The sequence below is a fragment of the Scomber scombrus genome, chromosome 17 (assembly GCF_963691925.1).
Source record: "Scomber scombrus chromosome 17, fScoSco1.1, whole genome shotgun sequence".
In the NCBI taxonomy this organism is placed as follows: Eukaryota; Metazoa; Chordata; class Actinopteri; order Scombriformes; family Scombridae; genus Scomber; species Scomber scombrus.
This window is the reverse complement of record NC_084986.1, coordinates 19203303-19221273: the sequence shown is the minus strand read 5'-3', so window position 1 is coordinate 19221273 and position 17971 is coordinate 19203303. Positions and strand designations below refer to the sequence as shown.

Genomic DNA, 17971 nt, shown 5'->3' with positions numbered 1-17971 from the left:
CCTGTGTGTGCAAGGCAGACAAGTGTGTAACTCCCAGGTGGGCATTTTGATGAATGTAAAGCAGGGCTGTAAGGACTGGCTAGGTGGTGGAGGAAGGGAGTCAGGGAGGAATCATTTTCAACTGGTGTTTGATTTGTTTAAGGAGCAGTTCAGGCTTGGTTTGGTGTACACGCAAAAATAAAAATAAAGTAAAATCAGTTTGGAATGCTCAAAATCCACTTAGCCTCAAAGGCGTTGAGCTACAGTGCAATGATGTGTTGGCTACACTACCGAACATTCAACATATTTGGTGATTCATTTGGTTTGGCGATGTTTCAGGAATTACAGTAGCTCAGAATTGTGGTTTCAGTTTAGTTTCCTTCTACTGTAAATCTTTTTTTAAACACTTTTTCCACCACATGACACAGCTTCCTTAAGAGATAGAAGGTCAAAGATCCATTACTGATGTGTGGTAATTAAGTTGCAATTGCAAGTTTTTGTACGTGCGGCAAGCGAGATACAGTAATGGCGCAAAACAAAGGCGCCCGTCGGACTCAAACTGGGCTCGTCACAGTTTGGCCATCCTAACATTCTGCATTGTTTTGTTTTGTTTGTTTGTTTTTTATACATAGAAATGAAACCTGTAGCTGACTGACAGCTTGGAAAACCGCTTACTGTAAAGAGAGGTGATGGTGTTAAAGCAAAAAACACTGCTCTGTCTCTCCGGTAAAAGGTGATTAATTTGCACCTCAACTTGGCAACAAGGCATTCTCAAAATACACTTTTTTCTATTTAGACTAGTGAGATTTAGTAGTTCATAAGTACCGCAACAGCAATCCATCACTCATTGCATAAAGTCAGCATGTGCTTCAAAACACAGTCAGGGAGTAACTGTGATAATGCATAGGAAGAACCTTTATTCCTTTAGTTGAAAATAAAGACAATAAGACAATCGCTTTACAAAAAGAAAAACATAAATCTTAGCTCACTCTTGTTCCTGGACTCATGATGAGACCAAACTTTACTTACTTATCTTAAAGGTATCCGGAACATTCCAGGGAAATGCAAACACCAATAAGTCCGATTCACATTGCAGCCTGAAGTAGAAAAAGGGCTAATCTTCAGACTCATCAACACTTTCATCAGAGTCACCATAACCACTGTAGGAAGAACTGGAGTCCAAGTGGATGCTACTGTCTGTGTCCACGGACACCACAGAACTGAGGCTGCTGTAGCTGAGGCTGCTATCTATGGACACCATACTGCTGTCACTGTCGCTGCTCTCGCTGCTGTCGTCGTCGTGGATCACCATCACCTCTGCAGAGTCAGCTGCTGCTGGCAAATAAACAGAAACACATCATCCCACAGAACCACTTCCAAGTACTTCACGTGACTTTTAAGGATGAGTCTGATTATTTTTAAAAACAGATCACACATTTTTAGCTTTGCTTCTAAAAAAAAAAAAGGCTAAATAATTTCCTAAAACAGTTGGGCACTGTAGTTTTCATTTCTTAAATAGAAGTAAATTGTTTTCATTGCTACTTTAAACTGCGACCGAACACACATTTGGTGCTCTAGTCGGTATTTATGGCAGCAGGATGGTGTAAGTGTGTAAAAATAATCCAAACCCAAATAGAAGAACTGTCACTCAGTGCAACAGTGAGGTTCATTTATGTGTTTTAAACGTTGTTGGACAACACTTGAGCTCTTTGGCACAGAGGAAGAAGATAAATCAGGCTTTGGCTAAACAGGTAATACCTCTTAGAAAGATGAAATCACCTGATTTATACCTTTAAAAACAAATGTACTTGTGATTTCCCTCACTTTTGGTATGTCATTTTTTACAATAATAAAAATCTAATCAAAATGTTCAGATATATTTTAACGACCTTGTAATCCAACGACCAACATGTCCTCCATCCCCATTAATCAGACCACCATTTTTTTCTTTTTTTTGATTAGAAATCAGACCATTTCCCTTTTCTATAAAATCTGTACGGTCCTCAAGCTTTTGGTTGCCAGAGAATCATTGTTCCACCTCTAAACATGGTTTCACTGGTTTAGCTACAAAGCTGAGGGAAAAATCTCCCTCACTTTCAGGTTAGCTAAATCAGAGCCACATTTAAAAAAGCTTTGAAAGCCTACCTGTATTTACCGGCATTTGATCTGATGTGGTTGTTTGCATTTGATTTTGTTTTAATTCTCTCTTTCTTTAGGTGGAGCACACATGAAACATTCATAGTTCTTGACATAGAATCAAATCTTGCTTTAATTTCAGCATTAATGAACATCATGCAACAGAGAGAGAAGACAAATATAACAGCCTCTTTGTGCTGCCATCTTGTGTTGAAAACTTTACTGTGCTCCACACTCTGAACAACCCACCTGCATGCCTCCTTTTTCGAAATCTTGGAGAAGGCCGAGACGGTTTAAAGCACTGAAAGTAATTCCTCTTAAATAACCTAGCAAACCTCATTTTTTTAAAAACAGCTGGAGTCTCTGAGCAGCTTCTCTGCACCCGCTCGTGGGGGTCGAGCACCTTGTGGTTGCTGCTAAGGGCAAGACGAGCATTAGTCACTCAGCTCACCCAGACATGTCAAGGCTGTCCTGACATTTGATATGATGAATTTGACGGTGCACACCACTGTCAGTCAGATATTAATGCTATATGACTCACCCATGTGGTAAGTTGTACACGAGTGTGATATCGACCGATTATGACGCATCTTTTAGAATGCTGTAGTAGAAAAGATTTTCAAAAAGTATAATGTTGTTGAGTATTTAAGCACTCAGGCTGAAGTGAACACATCATGGTCCCCATTTGATTTGTTCTTTCACAAGAACTGTCCAACAAGTTGCAGAATGTTAATATGAGAATTTTGTCACAACATAACTGTAGAAAGCCAAAGTGAAACTGCAACAAAATCAAATATGATTGTTTAATCAACATTTCTGTTTTTTGTAGCTTTGACGATCACCATTTCCCTTAAAACACTGACCATCGCGTCATGCCTCCACAAAAGCGTTTAGTTCAAACACATCTGTAATCTAAAAGCTAAAAAGTTGGAAACAAATCACTTTTAGATGAGAGTGTTAGATGAGAGTGTTGGTGAATATTATCGTCTTACTTTAGTTATATTAAAATCACAGAGGTTTTAGTTCATAATACTGTAGCACATGCTTTGGATCTCTATGTGAAGAGACATGTTGTTCAAACTACATCACCCACCACCCAAACAGTGTGTATATACTGTATATCATCAAGCTTCACTCTTGTAACTGTCTTAACTTTAGGATACTAATGACGCTCTTGATAACGCACCTCTCACCTTTCCTCTCAGAGATAAGTGTCTGACGCCTCGCCTTCATATCAAGGCTCAAGTTCTCCACCATGCTGTCGATACAGTTGTCCAGCGCCAGGCAGCGAGTCTGAGACTGGATGGCCTGTCGGCAGATCGGACACTCGTCTTTCTTTTTGCGCCACTGCTTGATGCAGTGACTGCAGAAGCTGTGAGCGCAGTTCAGGATGACCGCCTAGAGAAGATGTCAATACAGAGGTGTGGATTTTTTATGTGCATCAGAGACCGATATGCATGTTTGAATAAAATGCCTAAAATGAGACAACAAGGGAAGACTTCCTACCTCAATGAAGAGCTCTGAGCAGATGATGCACTGAAGCTCATTCTCCAGAACTTCAGTCACTTGTGTTACGACTTCCTCTTTTTGGGCTCTTGCCTTCTCTTTCTCCTCCTATGAGAAGAACAATAAGAAAAGAATAAAGTTCTGCTGGTTCCAAACACAACTCTGCAAAAGATAAAGCTTAAATGTCCGTGGATATAGCGTCACACCTTTGTCACTTCCAGCTCTTTGTTTTTGGCCAAGAGAATCTCTTCGAATCCTTGTCGAGATAGAGCAAGTTCGCCGATTACTTTCTTTTGCTAAGGATGTTGAAAACAGATTCACACATTTAAGTCAATTTAATGCATACACAAGCACTCTAAAACACTCAATGTTACAATGTTTATACACCACATTTTTTCACTATAAATTCAGTGTCTTGTTTCCTTAATTATTGTTTCTTTAACTATACATATAAGCTCTAATTTTATGCTACTTACCTCTTGCAAAGCCTCCTCCAACTGCTTTTTCAAAAGCTCCTCTTGGTGCTTTGTTTTTTGTTCCTTTAAGTACAAAAAAGGTAGGAATATGTTTTATGTGTGGATCATGTATACTTCCATGCCTTGTTATACTGTAATGCAACACTTTTTATAATCTCAGGAAAGTCTTTTGGCCCACAAAACAAAGAATACAGAAACCTGTGTGTATGTGGAAAAGGAGCTACTGAAAAGCCTCTCACCTCCAGCTGCCTCTTAGCTTCATTGAAGGATTTCTCTAACGTCTCCATGCTGTGCATCTTGGCTCTGAGCGTCTCTAGCTGCCCCTGCAGCTCCTTGACCTGCTCCTCTTTGAGTGGGTCAGTCCTTCGGGGCTCCCCCTCCAGACAGGCTACCTGCCTCTGGGTGTCGTCCACTTGCTCCCTCAGCATCAGAATATTCTGGCTGAACCTGCAGAAATTCATGAATGAAAGGACACCAGAGAAATTTAAGTTTCTATTCATAACAACAACAACAACAACAAAAAAAGAGTATCTTTAACCATCTATCTATCCATAACCATACATCTATCTTTAGTTAACTCAAAAGAAAATGACAGGGTGACATAGCCACTGTGTGTACATCTCAAACAGAAAGATAAAGATTAGTTTCCATTGTTGCTGTTTTATATTATCATGTTGATGTTTTGCTTGTATCGTATAAATAAAGCAAGAAGATAATTTACCTCCAGCTTCCATCTTTTTTGGACTAGAGAAATAGAGTTGCAACTTTGAAAATGGGTTTAATCTTTTTGGAAATACTGTAGCTAACACTTGAAGCCCATGTCTATAATGCATTATACACATGTGGATGTTACCCTGTAGATGGCATGGGCTTGCATCATGACATTAACCCCTTTTTCGTGACGCACATCCCTGTGCTTCAGCTTACTAGTCAAAGGAAAAATATAAAGAGATTTCCTGCTTTTTTGTCTTATATGATAACAAACTGAAAATATTTGGGTAATTCATCAATTAACCAGCAAAGCACTTGGCAAACGAATCAAAAATGAAGATTATTGTTAGTTGCAGCCATTCAGAAGAACTGATATTTAACTCTATGACTCAGATATAATGATAACACACATACATCTGTAAGTTGTCCAGGTCACAGAGAATGCCGGAGCCATCGGAGGATCGGTCTACTTCTTGGATTTGTCTGCTGGAACCAGTTTCCTCTGTGGTGTGACGGAGCCGCTGGTAGTGCTTTACTGGAGACAGGGGGCAGGGCTGCGCGGAGGACTTGTCTGCAGAAGAGCAGCGGTACAGCTTCGGCTTTGAGGTAGATGGCTCGACTTCTTCCGCAGTCAACTTCCTCTTGGACTTCTTGGGTATTTGTGATGCTTTGGCACCCTCTTTGTGTCCCTTTGCTAGGCAATGTTTAATGTCTTTGAGCGGCCGTTTTACCAGCAAGTAGTCAAACTCTACTTTGGTTTCAATCACAGGTACACCAAGTTGTATGGAGTCTCCAAGCTTCAGCCAGTGGGCTTCTTCAGCTGGTATGCGGTTTCCATTCACCCACACACCGTTGAGACTCTGAGGAAGAAAGAAACACTGTCTTTATCAGCTGCAGTTGAATGTAGTACTCCTACACCAAGAATATCAAGAACATGTCTCTAGATTTAAAAATGTGTTTGACTCAGTTCAAGATACTAAACTGTTTTTATCTGACCTCAAATACAATGATGGAAATGTCAAGAATGTGTAAGTACACTTATGCAGATTTATTGCTTTGGGGATGCCGTTTAGTTCACACTTAAATGGTGGCTATAAAAGGTATTTATAATTTTTTGAAGTGATAATTTTGGATTCACTTTCAAAACCTGTGAACGTACAGATAGGGGACAAATTAAAGGAAAAAACCAGTACAGGTCTGAATGCTTGAGCCCTACAGTGAGGAGATCTGGTGGCTGTGTAATGCTGTAGGGGCCATTTTGTTGACATGGTTAGGGTCCACTTGTCCCCTTTCATGAATATGAAAATGATGTGAATCATATGCTATGACCTTTACAGTCACCAGATCTCGACCTCTTTAAACACCTCTGAGAGATTTTGGACCAATGTGTCAGCGCTTGTCATCAAAACACTAAATGAGGGAATCTTTTGGAAGAATGGTGTTCATGTCTCTAGTAGAGTTCAGAGACTTGTAGATTTAATGCTAAGGCACATTGAAGCTTTTCTGGCTGCACATGGAGCCCTAACACAACAATAAGACACTTCATGTTAGTTAATCCTTGACTTTGTTCCCTGTCTATATCCTTTAAATGAAATGAAAGTATATAGTAATATATAAAGTTGGAAACGGAAATATGTGTGTATGTAAGCATGTATGTGCAGGAATAAGGCATGGGGCACAGGGTATGATTTATATTGGTCTGATAAATAAGTTTTGGATGAGTTTATACAGTACAGCAAATTAGCAGATAGCATATTCATAATGGACCAAATCAGATCTCTGTCTACCTTCTTGTCTGTCACTGTCCACTGTCCATCTTCCCTTTGCTTAAAAGTGCAGTGCAGTCTGGAGATCATCAAGGGACAAGTTGGAGAAAACAGCTGGTAGGTTACATCCACACCACGTCCGATGGTGATCTGAACCGTCAAAAACAATATGACACATAAACAACCTGTTAGCTCGTTTAACGTTCACAGCACGTTTTATCAGGGGTTTAAAACACGTAGATACTTCAGATAAAAACTGTAAACCTTAAAGGAGAACACATTTGAAGTGGGACAGCTGAATACACCGTGAAAAAAGTTTTTGGGGTTAAAAGAAGGTAGCTTTAGGTCTGCTAAGCTAGCTAACATTAGCAAACTGCACCTCTGTGTTTTCGGGCAGGAGAAGCCAGTCTGAGTTTATTCCGACTCTCATCAAACATAAGACCTCCGAGTCGGAACATTCATCCTCCTCAGCCGCAGGCGAGTCCGTCGTTACATTATCCATCTTATCTCATGATGTCTGCGGCTAACACGACCTCAAACACAGCGGCTGCCTCTGTCCCATAGCTAACGTACAGCAGCGTCAAGCGCGACACCGACAGCAAAGACGACACCGGTGTTGTGTCGAATTCTGTTCCCCCTGCGAAAAAGGTTCCTATCGTGTTCAAATTGTGTTTATCATAGCAACGCATCGGCTTTTGGAGTTATGTTATGGTTACAGTTAGCTGGTTGGGGTTAAGGGAAGCTTCGGTTAAAATGAAGTGCCTCAGAAGAAGACTAGTTGGGGTTGTGTGGAAGCGGGAACACATGTCGACAGGGGAACAGACTTCGACATAACACCAGAGCCCGTTCAGTTTGTTTCCTACGTACACACAATTACACGTGTCGTGATTCAATGTTGCCTTTAAAAATGACCAACTAATAATACTATACCTACTGGATTATTGGACCTGTGTTGTGAAAATAAGGAATAAAATGCCCCTAAACTTACCACAATGACTCATAAACATACATGTATATTTTACTTAGTCACTTTTTGAACCTCCTTGTTTATTCTGTTGTGTTCAAATGTAAATATATACTAATGATATATATTCAAAACACAACAAATAACCTGATTAAACTGAGTGGCAAACATTTAAATACAGGTTATTAATTTTCAGTGAAAGCAAAAACTGAGAAACGGGGTGTAAAATGCAAATTTCCCATACAGATATAAAGCATATCATTTAAGATGAGATAAGATAAGATACGATAAGATCAGATATCTTTATTGGTTCCCCTTTGGAGAAATTCAAATTGACACAGCAGTACAGTGGGGGGAAAAGTATAGCAGCAAGGGGTGAAAGCTTTTTATATACAGTCCATGGGTGAAAGTGATGAAATAAATAAAACAATATACTGTAAACAATCTCTGTGTAAATCAATCTGCGTTATATAAATGTGCAATATGCATAAATTACTGAGACTATACACATGTGTGCAATGTTCGTGGGATTAACATAGTAAGGACAGCATTAGTGTTTTTAGTGGGAGCGGTAGGTACTGGGAGCTATAGTGTTTGGCAGTCTGATGGCTGATGTCATGAATAAATGTGACACCTATTTGGAAATTGATTCAATTTGGCAAAACTATTAATTCATTATTGGGGGAGAAAATTGGGACCAAATGTTCTACACTACTGTCTGTGCTTAAAAATGAGATAAAATAATACATTTACGTCTTACTTTCAAAGTGTTCCCTGAATGTCCTGCTCTTAAAGGATTGTTGACAAATCTGCATTTAGAATTTAGACTGCACCCAATTATTTTCATCATCGATTCATCTGGCAATTATTGTTTTTAATTAGTTTATTAGCCTTTTGGTCTATGTAAAACAAAACAGTGAAAATGCCCATCAGAATTTCCCAAAACTTAATGGTAAAGTCTTTAGATTGACTTTTGTTGGGCAAAAACCCAACTTTACTATCACATAAAGTCAAAAGGAAGCAATTCTCACAAATGAGAAGCTATAACCAACTAATATTTGACATTTTTGCTTAAAAAGCTGATCTTTTCTATACATAAACGAATTGTTTTGTAATTGTTTAGGCCAGATTATAAACCATACAAGCCATCCCAAACTATTCTGTTACGTATGTGATTATACCTGCAAACTATATGATGAAAAAGCAAACTGTGCCTTTGGATAAAATATCAGTTGAATATGTTTTGCTGTTTTAATTGCCATCAACACGTTTACTGATCAGATATCTTGTTGCCGCTCACTCGGGCGACCCCGCGTCTTGAAACACGCGCACCCCGAGCTCCAGGCGGGACTTCCTTTATGTTGCGGATGCGATATTAGGGTGAGCAGGCAGAAAGGGCTTGGTCGGGGTGTCACCGGTCTATCTGTGCGCCTCTGGACAGCACACAACCTGGCTGACGACGCTGCTGCTGCTCAAGCCCCGTATATGAGTCTCCTCCTCGGCTATGCTGCCCTGAGAGCGCCGCCGCGAGTCACCGCCCTGCCAACATGTCTGATGTCAACAAGACTATTCAGAAATGGCACGCCAGTTTCAGAAAAGGCACAGACTTTGACTCGTGGGGACAATTAGTGGAGGCTATAGATGAGTACCAAATGTAAGTGGCGTTCAACATGTGTATCCTGACTCTTCACACATCTGGTTTTATCCTGAGCACAGCGCGGCGGGCGGCATGCTTCTTCTTTTTCCTCTCCTTTTTTTCATCCATCCATCGGTCCTTAAATCTGCAGGGAGATAACCCACGGAGGATGAGACAGTGCCTTGCATGCACCGTGCTTTATAAGAAGTTAGCTTCTGAGCTGTCAGTCTTATCCTCAGAGCAGTAAATAAACCCTAACCCATCCATGACGTGATGTGGCAGTTGTTGCAGGGACCAGAGTCGCTCTGTGTGTGTGTGTGTGTGTGTGTGTGTGTGTGTGTGTGTGTGTGTGTGTGTGTGTGTGTGTGTGTGTGTGTGTGTGTGTGTGTGTGTGTGTGTGTGTGTGTGTGTGTGTGTCCCAGCTTCATTCACCACCAGTTTGAGTTGAGGGAGAGTCCTTAAATGGGAAATCATCCAGAGCTGTTTGGAGTGTGCTCCATTATGTGTCAGGCAGTGCAGAAACGGGCCAATATTCCTCAGAGTATTGAGAAATAGTCAGCCACACCCTCTTATTGTTATGGGTGGGTTTCATCTGTTAAGTGAACACTGCTTCCTTTTTTTAATATCACACTCTCCAGGAAGCAAAATCCAAATGTCATCTGCTTTGTCCACTAATTAATGTTTTCTTTCAATTTGCACGAATAATACAAAATGTGTAGTTGACATCTTGTTTTCTTTGACCACGAGGTGGCGCAGGGATACTAACTACAGCGTCCTTGTATTATAAGTTTGATGCATGAGCTTTTAACTGTGTTGTTCTTGGTTGATTTAGTCTAGCACGACAACTGCAAAAAGAAGTCCAGTCAACAAATTCATCAGACTTCACAGAGGAGCAAAAGGTAATCTTTACACCTCTTGAACCTCTGCACAGAAAAGACAAGTACTTTAATAAACTAACATGTTTTTTGTGTGTTTGTTTTTGTTTTTAGAAAACTATTGGGAAGATTGCAACATGCCTGGAGATGAGAAGTGCCAGTTTGCAGGTTTGTATGAATATTTTTTGAGCCACATTATACATGAATATGTACACTTAATATTAATTATTATGTAGCACATAAACTCTTCCTTTGTTCATAAAAGCCTATAATTTTCCAGAAACAATATAGAGACTAAAGATAATGGTACATTAGACATGAAATCTTCCAGGAAGTTTTGACACATTTATTGTCTTGTTCATTTCTGTCTTTTTCACTACAATTGTCTATTTTCATATAAATTCTGCTATACATGTGTGTTAAATGTGTTTGAATTTGTCTGATCGGCTTTAGTGCACACAGTCAAAGGAGGAGTTCAAGTTGGAAGACCTGAAGAAACTGGAAACCAGTAAGTTTACCAGCTGGGAAGGAAGTCTCTGCTTATTAATGCTCCTCTCATCACTGGGTATCCTAATCTCCTACATTCACTTTTCCCCCCTTTTTTTTGTCACCAGTTATTAAGAATATACTGACCTACAACAAAGAGTTTCCCTATGATGTCCAGCCAGTGCCGTTAAGGTAAATACACATCATTCGGTGTTTGATGTTATTACTATGTTGAGCCTGAATTGAACAGTATTGCTTCCTTTTAGAGTTACAACATACAGTTTCCTTAAGTAGCTATCTTTAAGCTAGTTTAAAATCATCTCCCCGTCATTTTGCACATCTGGACACATTGTTGTTCTGTCATTTTCTATATATTCCACCATTTGTGCATTGATGCATGAACATTTAGTAGGCTAGTACACATTTAGTGTATCCACCAAAAGCTACAAAGTGTGTTGTCGTAATTCCTTTGATTGCTTTCCACGCCATGTTTGCTCCGTTCTTACCTTCTTAGCAACCTCGAGCACCCCTCCAGTTATGTTTGAAGACCTTTTAAAAATACTCTGCTTGGAATAACAATATGTGTCTGATCATATTTCCACTAAAAAAAGATATAATTGCTTCCTTAAAATCCTTAAATTACTATTTTCTCTCATCCCTCTTTTGTCAGGAAAATCCTTGCTCCGGGTGAAGAGGAGAACCTGGAGCTGGAGGAGGAGGAGGATGCTGCAGCAGGAGTAGGATCAACAGAAGCTTTCCCTCCACGTGCTCCTGGTACTGTACTCCCGCTGATAACTGTTTACCAAACACAGCAGCTGTTTGGGATGTTTGCCTGGTGTTATGTCACATTGTCAAGTTTTGGAGAGCTGTTTGACTGTGTGTCTTTTTGTTCTTCCTGTCGGTGCTGTGCATGGCTTCATCGCTTATTCCTACCTGCCTGCTTCATTTGCAGCTTCGCAAGGTATGGCTTTATCAGCAAACAGTATATTCTACTGCAGCATGCATGACAGATGTGTATTATTTTGTAATAGCTTTTCAATGGAAATACACAAAAGATTTAATTAGTATAATCAGGTGCTTTTTTGTTTTAAGATTGTGGATTATAGTCATGAGACCTTTTTTTTGATTACCTCTTCTGTCAAAATGGAGCCCCCTTCTTTAAGCTCCATTGAGACCAAATATATCTTCTCACAGAGAATTTCTTTGATTTGTCCTCCTGAAAAGCAGAAACATGAGTACAGTAGTAGATGTATACCCTTTATTTACTCACACTAAGAGAGCAAGAAGAAAGGAGAAAACCTCTGTTATGATGCATAAACAGGTTCAGTTTTCTAGAACAATTTGGAACGTAGCATTTGCTAAATTATCACAAAAATGATTTACATATATGGAGATGGATAGGTGCTAAGTTGTACTGCTGAATCTTTATATATTAACAATGAATCAAATGGCTATACGATTATGTGTAAGTTGTGGCTTGTAGTGATGAGTCAGCAGTTCCCTCATCTTTACAGACTGTTTTAGCGTCTTTCAGCTCATTGTTTTGATGTTTCTTTAGTTTTTCAGCTCTGACAAACCCACCCAATGCTACCTACTGAGCACCAAAAAACAGACAAACAAAGTTAGCGTTTAGCTGGGGATCATAGTGGAGCATTTAGTAGCTAAAAAGCCAGATATTTCCCTCAGGAGTTGGTGGAGACCAAATCAGAGACTGATCACTAGTGAAACAGAAGCTTGCATGGTAATTGTTACATTTTTAATATTTAAATGGAAATTTAGCACTAAAACCTGTCATCCGCTGATAAAAGGCATGCTACTGAAATGTTTTCCATTGATGATGTCACTACTTTTGTCGCGATAGGCAGCCGCTAATTTCTGCAACCTTTGTCCTCTACAGGTACCTTGTTGCCACGGTTACCTTCAGAGCCTGGGATGACACTGCTTACAATAAAGATTGAAAAAATTGGGTTGAAGGATGCCGGGCAATGCATCGACCCTTACATGACCATTAGTGTTAAAGGTATTGAACTCCATCCCATCCTGCACGTCTGAAATGTCTGCTGCCAGGACTGAAGTGAAACAAGTTTAGTGAAGCGGTGAAGATCTTCACTGCTGCTGGTTTCAGATTACACACACACACACCATTTTGTGTGCTGTGGTTCCTCTTATTCTCTCAATATATTTTAAATGAAAAGCTATTTAAGAGCTTTAGATTGTCCGTGTCTCTTTTGAAGTGCGTGAAATCTTACAATCAGCCTTCTCATTGAGTTCGTTACAGCTGTACAAATGACTTTTAAGTTGTTGTTTTTTTCTTACAGATTTGAACAGTGTAGATGTGAACCCAGTGCAGGATACCCCCGTAGCAACCAGGAAGGAAGACACCTACATTCACTTCAGTATTGACATAGAGATCCAAAGGCATGTGGAGAAATTACCCAAAGGTAGGGTTAGGGTTAGACTTTTGATTCAATCTTAAAATCTAGTTTGTATTGTGTTCTCAAGGTGCATATTCCTGAATTAAGTTGTGTTTAATCACATTCCTGCAAACTGACATACAGAAAACCTGGGCCCACACAATATAGCTGCCAAGTTTAGTCTGCTGTGTGCACTATACTTAATGGGAACTTGGAGACAACAGCTTTCAACTCTCTTATAAATCCTTGTGATAGGGATCACAATTGTGCCAACACTTGTGAAACAGTTTGTGAAAACTTTTTATCAGCAATATTTCTGTTCTTAGGTCTTCACCGACTTCCCCTGCCATAGACCCTTCTGTTCCTCCTATGTGCCCAGCTGTCCTCCATCAGTTTTAGCCTGTATAATTATTCTTATCATCAGTTAGTTCATCATCTGCAGCTTATAAATTTCCCCCTAGACTCTTTTCCCCTTGTGTCTACTAAAATAAGTTTTTAATTCTATTAGGTCAAGTATTCTTGTTTTGATAAATACCTCTTTTTATTTCAGGGTGTGTTCCAGCTGCTTTTAAGAAGCTGGATCATTTTATTGCAGAGCAGCCTATTTTCAAAAGGAATAATCTGGACCTTTCGGTTCTCTCTAACTTCAGGCCAATTTCTAAGCTACATGTCTGTTTGAAGTTTTGGAGAGTGTAATTTTTATTCAATTACAAACATTATTTGATAACCTTGGCATTTGTGAAAAGTTTTTAGTCTGGTTTTTAACCATGCCATAGTACTGAAACAGCCTTTTAAGAATTTCTAATGATCTTCTCTTAACCATTGATTCAGGGAACTATTTTGGTGCTTTTAGACCGGACTGCTGCCTTTGACACTGTGGATCGTAGGATCCTTTTTATTATATCTTGAACAGTGCATAGGCATCAAACATACTGCCCTTAAATGATTCCAGTCACAACCGACAAGAGTTTCTCACCTTGGACTCTGCTCCCACTTGTGGGGTCCTTCAAGGCTCCATTTGAAGCCCCATCCTCTTGTCATTGTATATGCTGCCCTTGGGGTCCATTCTTAAGAAACATAATATTCTTTTTCATTATGTTGATGCTGATCTTCTTAAAACACATCAAAACTTGGATGGATTAACACTCAATCTTAATAAAAATAAGACAGATTGTTATTTTTTGGACAACCCGACCTATTGGATGGCTGATGGTACTCTTGGCCCTTTAACTTTTTACAGTCGATTCTTAACAGTTTGTTAAGAATCTTGGTGTGATTTTTGAAAGCTCTTAAATTTTCTAAATGGATTAATTCAGTTGTCAATCCTAGCTTTGTTCAGTTAAGACTCTTAGCCAAGATAAAGGCCTATTTCTCTCCCAAAGATTTCGAGAGAGAGTTATTCGGGAGTAATTTCGAGAGATTTATCACCTCTCAGTATTGTAATTCTTTGTATGTGGGTGTAGAACAGTCGTCTCTACGTCATCTGCAGTTAGTAAAAAATGTAGCAGCTCATCTTTTAACTGGAAAAAGTAAACGTGATCACATAGTAGTGTTTAAATTATAGAACCGGCTGGAAATTTTGTTTCAAAGAAATTCAATACCTGGTTAAATAATTATTGGGTCTTATAACCCTCTTATATTTTCCTATGATATTCATATTATTAAACCTATTCTTTAAATCTTCCAGGAGCAGCTATCTTCTTTGAATTCAAGCACTACAAACCCAAAAAGAGGTTTACCAGCACAAAATGTTTTGCCTTCATGGAAATGGATGAGATCAAACCCGGACCCATCGTAATTGAACTGTGAGTCGACTGATACCTATATTTTGTGGGATTCCTTTGTGCCTGGGATCATAAAACGCATAATGTATCTTCTTGACTTTCAGGTACAAGAAGCCCACAGACTTCAAGAGGAAGAAACTGCAGCTTCTAACAAAGAAACCACTTTATCTCCATCTTCATCAAACATTGCACAAGGACAGCTAAGTTGGAGCATGCCTTGAACCTTAATCCACCTCTTTTTTATCTATGTCATACATCCACATCCAACAAAATGTGGTGTTCCACCTCATTACATCCAGCAATACTAAATCAAAGTTGGAAAGTTGTTTTTTTTCCCCCATGAGCAAGAAAGTTAAGTGAACTGAGCCAAACATTACATCTACTCAGTCTGCTACATTAGTTTTCCTTCAAAAAAAGAAAAGAAATCTTTACGTTTCTTTTTAGGCACATTCTCTTCTGTTGCAGGAACCCCCTTTTCTCAAACCCCCCAAAAAATAACAGTGTTTTAACCATTTGGAGATACAGGGTTTTCATATGACACCAGTGGTATGTTTAAACCACCTCATTGTCAGTCTTCCTTAATTCACTTATTTGGGGAGACACATGTGACACAAAATGAGTCAACTCTCAATTCTTGACTCTCCACGTTTGTGCTGTTGGACTTTGGTCAATGGATATCTGCACTTCTGTGAACGGACTGCCAAAAATGTGGACTTGTTGAGGAAGTCATGGCACACAGTTGCCTCAACAACCCACCAAAAATACATTTCTAAATTCTATTATCATCCAGCGAGTCTGGAGTGTGCTATTATTATAGACTTTTTACAGTGTTTCGTTATAATCAATTAATGGATGAGTTTGAATACGAAAGCTATTATAAACTGATTCAAATGAGCATTTAAACTATGCATTATAAAATGTAAAGGTGATAAAAGTAATTACATAATTACATTTGACAGTTAATTATTATTTGTTATTCTTGCTTAAATAATGAACTGCTTATTATGACTAACATTAGTTTCCTTTTTGTGACTGATTTAACTTAAAGGTTCCCTGTGGTGTTGTTGACCAGCTTCTTTTTATTTCCCCTTTATCAAGTGCAATCACACAGTACAGTCAGGAATGAATAACAACAAAGAAATCCACAGAAATTGTTTCACTATCTATTAGATAACAGATAAAAATAATAATAATACTAATAATAATAATTGGGGACAATTTAGTCAGGAATACCTGTTTTTAATGTTGTTTTCCATGTAGCAAACATCCTTAACTTTCTTCCTCTAATGTGTTACTGTAGGGGGCTGCGGCCTTAGCCAAGAGACTGGATTATCTTCTTAGCGATTAGAAGTAGTAATGGAAGTAAGGAACAGTGTTTTTATAAAAGTCCAAATAAAAGTCTTAATTATTCTGGTGACACACTCCAGACTCTGTAATGGTTAAGTTTTCAGTATTGGATTCAGCAGTGGCATTCATAATGTTACATGGTGCAACTATGTGTTACATATACAGTTTGTATCTTTGATAAGATGCCTCAGTGGACATTTTCAGTCATTTTTAGTCTTTTTTTTGTAGTTGTGTTGGCCTTTGCAATATTTGATTTAAATGGCAGATGTTCATACTCGGACTTGAATTAATCAGCTCATGACCAAATGTCAGTGAAAGGTCCCCATAATCCTGACAGTCCCCTCAGTGGTAACTTCACAATGTTCTGAATGAAGTAAATACAGTTTGACGAATGCATAGGAAGTAAATTGGATGCAGCATGGTTTGCATGCTGTGGATGTGTATTCTGTATTCAGTGTGAGCCTTTGGTTACGGCCTAAATGTTTTACACCAGTTTCTTTTTTTTTTGTCTTAAATGTAATGTTCCTGTTGATTTACACAGATATTTATCACCTGCCAGGAAGTGATTTTTAATGCTTTTTATCTACAGTTATATTTGACCAGCATTTACATGGGACAGTATCTAAAGGATGCATTTTGTTTTGGATTTTGCTCTTGGACTGACCAGCCAAGGATTGTTTTTCTCTTCGGTTGTTACTCAGAAAAGCCCACTGCTCTCATTTTGAAATGTCATGTCACCCTGTTATAAAGGGCTTTTTTAAATTAAGCTGCATGTAACTTTGTTTCCAGTCCGACTCTGCAGATGTTCTTCTTCACTAAAACATCTACATTCTAATATTTGATTTTAGATTTTATTTTTGTAATGTCACAATATTCAGGACTGTAAATTAACTAAGATACACTAACTGATGAATATACAGTAACTGTGTGTATGTATGATGTGGTCAGACTGAGAACTGTTGAGTGTTTTAGTTTTGTTGACAGATTGAGGGGAATTGTATCAAACATTTACAGTGCTTTTCATTTCTAATAAACTGCAAATGAGGCTATTTTGTTGACTTCATCTAATGTATCATACATTGAACAGCATGTGTGGTTTCTGCTAATGCCAACCATTCCTTAACTTGTTATATTGCTTGATTAAAGACTGAGGCAGGTTTTTTAAAAGAGATTGTTTTTCATGTTCTCCAAAAACAAGAGGGAAACAGTGACCCCTCTTTTCTTCACTGGCAACACTAGCTGTGTACAAGGGATGAGCACCAAAGACATCATCTGTCCAGGACTTTTTACATCATTTTCATTTGATAAATATTAAGTATATGTTTTTATGCAGATGTTCATGTCCCCTCAGGAAGAATTGTAATCATTTTGGTAAATCCATTTCATTAGTGTTACCATCAGGTCAAACATTTAATTTGTGCAATACTTTGGTTTATGAATAGATATCTGCAAAACAAATGATTCCCATTAACCTCTGCTGCACTTTGTACTTTAGTTAATTAGCATTTAGTTCAAAGCACCACTGTGTTGACGTACTGCTTCAACAGAGTTGCTGTCATTATTAATAAAAACACTTAGTTGCAGGCCTTCATTGGATTTTTTTCCCATTATAAAATGTAATTCCAAGAAGTGCTCATTGTGAGGTCTTTGGATTATACAGTGACATGGGCACCCATTCAGCATTTTTAATGCAATTTTTCAAGCAGTAAGCACCACAAACAAAATTTCACCTCACTGTTTTTGGGCAGAGACAGATCAAACAGATGTCGCAAAAGCAGGCCAAGTAAAACCAAAGGTATCTTAATGCCTAAACACCACTAGATATTATGAAAAGGTTTTCATTTAACCGTCCTAAAATTAAGGCCTCTGACTCATAAACAGCTCAGATGTA

General features: G+C 38.7%; 2 protein-coding genes across 4 annotated transcripts; one reads left to right on the top strand and one right to left on the bottom strand.

The window, feature by feature from the left end:
• Positions 1 to 876: 876 nt before the first annotated feature.
• Positions 877 to 7174, bottom strand: rnf8 (ring finger protein 8, E3 ubiquitin protein ligase). Of its 2 annotated transcripts, none has more exons than XM_062437270.1 (9): positions 6954 to 7174; positions 6596 to 6724; positions 5223 to 5668; positions 4337 to 4544; positions 4098 to 4160; positions 3828 to 3917; positions 3622 to 3729; positions 3309 to 3513; positions 877 to 1311 (listed from the first exon to the last, which is right to left on the bottom strand). In XM_062437270.1, the coding sequence occupies exons 1-9, from the start codon at positions 7074 to 7076 to the stop codon at positions 1094 to 1096; spliced, it is 1590 nt and encodes a 529-aa protein (XP_062293254.1). In that variant the 5' UTR covers positions 7077 to 7174; the 3' UTR covers positions 877 to 1093. The 2 variants fall into 2 exon arrangements, with proteins under 2 accessions (XP_062293254.1, XP_062293255.1); XM_062437271.1 differs by having other exon boundaries at positions 1176 to 1311; positions 3302 to 3513.
• A 1784-nt stretch (positions 7175 to 8958) lies between these two features.
• Positions 8959 to 17121, top strand: aida (axin interactor, dorsalization associated). Of its 2 annotated transcripts, XM_062437213.1 has the most exons (10): positions 8959 to 9192; positions 10007 to 10073; positions 10164 to 10217; positions 10503 to 10557; positions 10664 to 10727; positions 11206 to 11309; positions 12433 to 12555; positions 12854 to 12976; positions 14637 to 14754; positions 14838 to 17121. In XM_062437213.1, the coding sequence occupies exons 1-10, from the start codon at positions 9086 to 9088 to the stop codon at positions 14935 to 14937; spliced, it is 915 nt and encodes a 304-aa protein (XP_062293197.1). In that variant the 5' UTR covers positions 8959 to 9085; the 3' UTR covers positions 14938 to 17121. The 2 variants fall into 2 exon arrangements, with proteins under 2 accessions (XP_062293197.1, XP_062293198.1); XM_062437214.1 differs by lacking the exon at positions 12433 to 12555.
• The last annotated feature ends 850 nt before the right edge of the window (positions 17122 to 17971 follow it).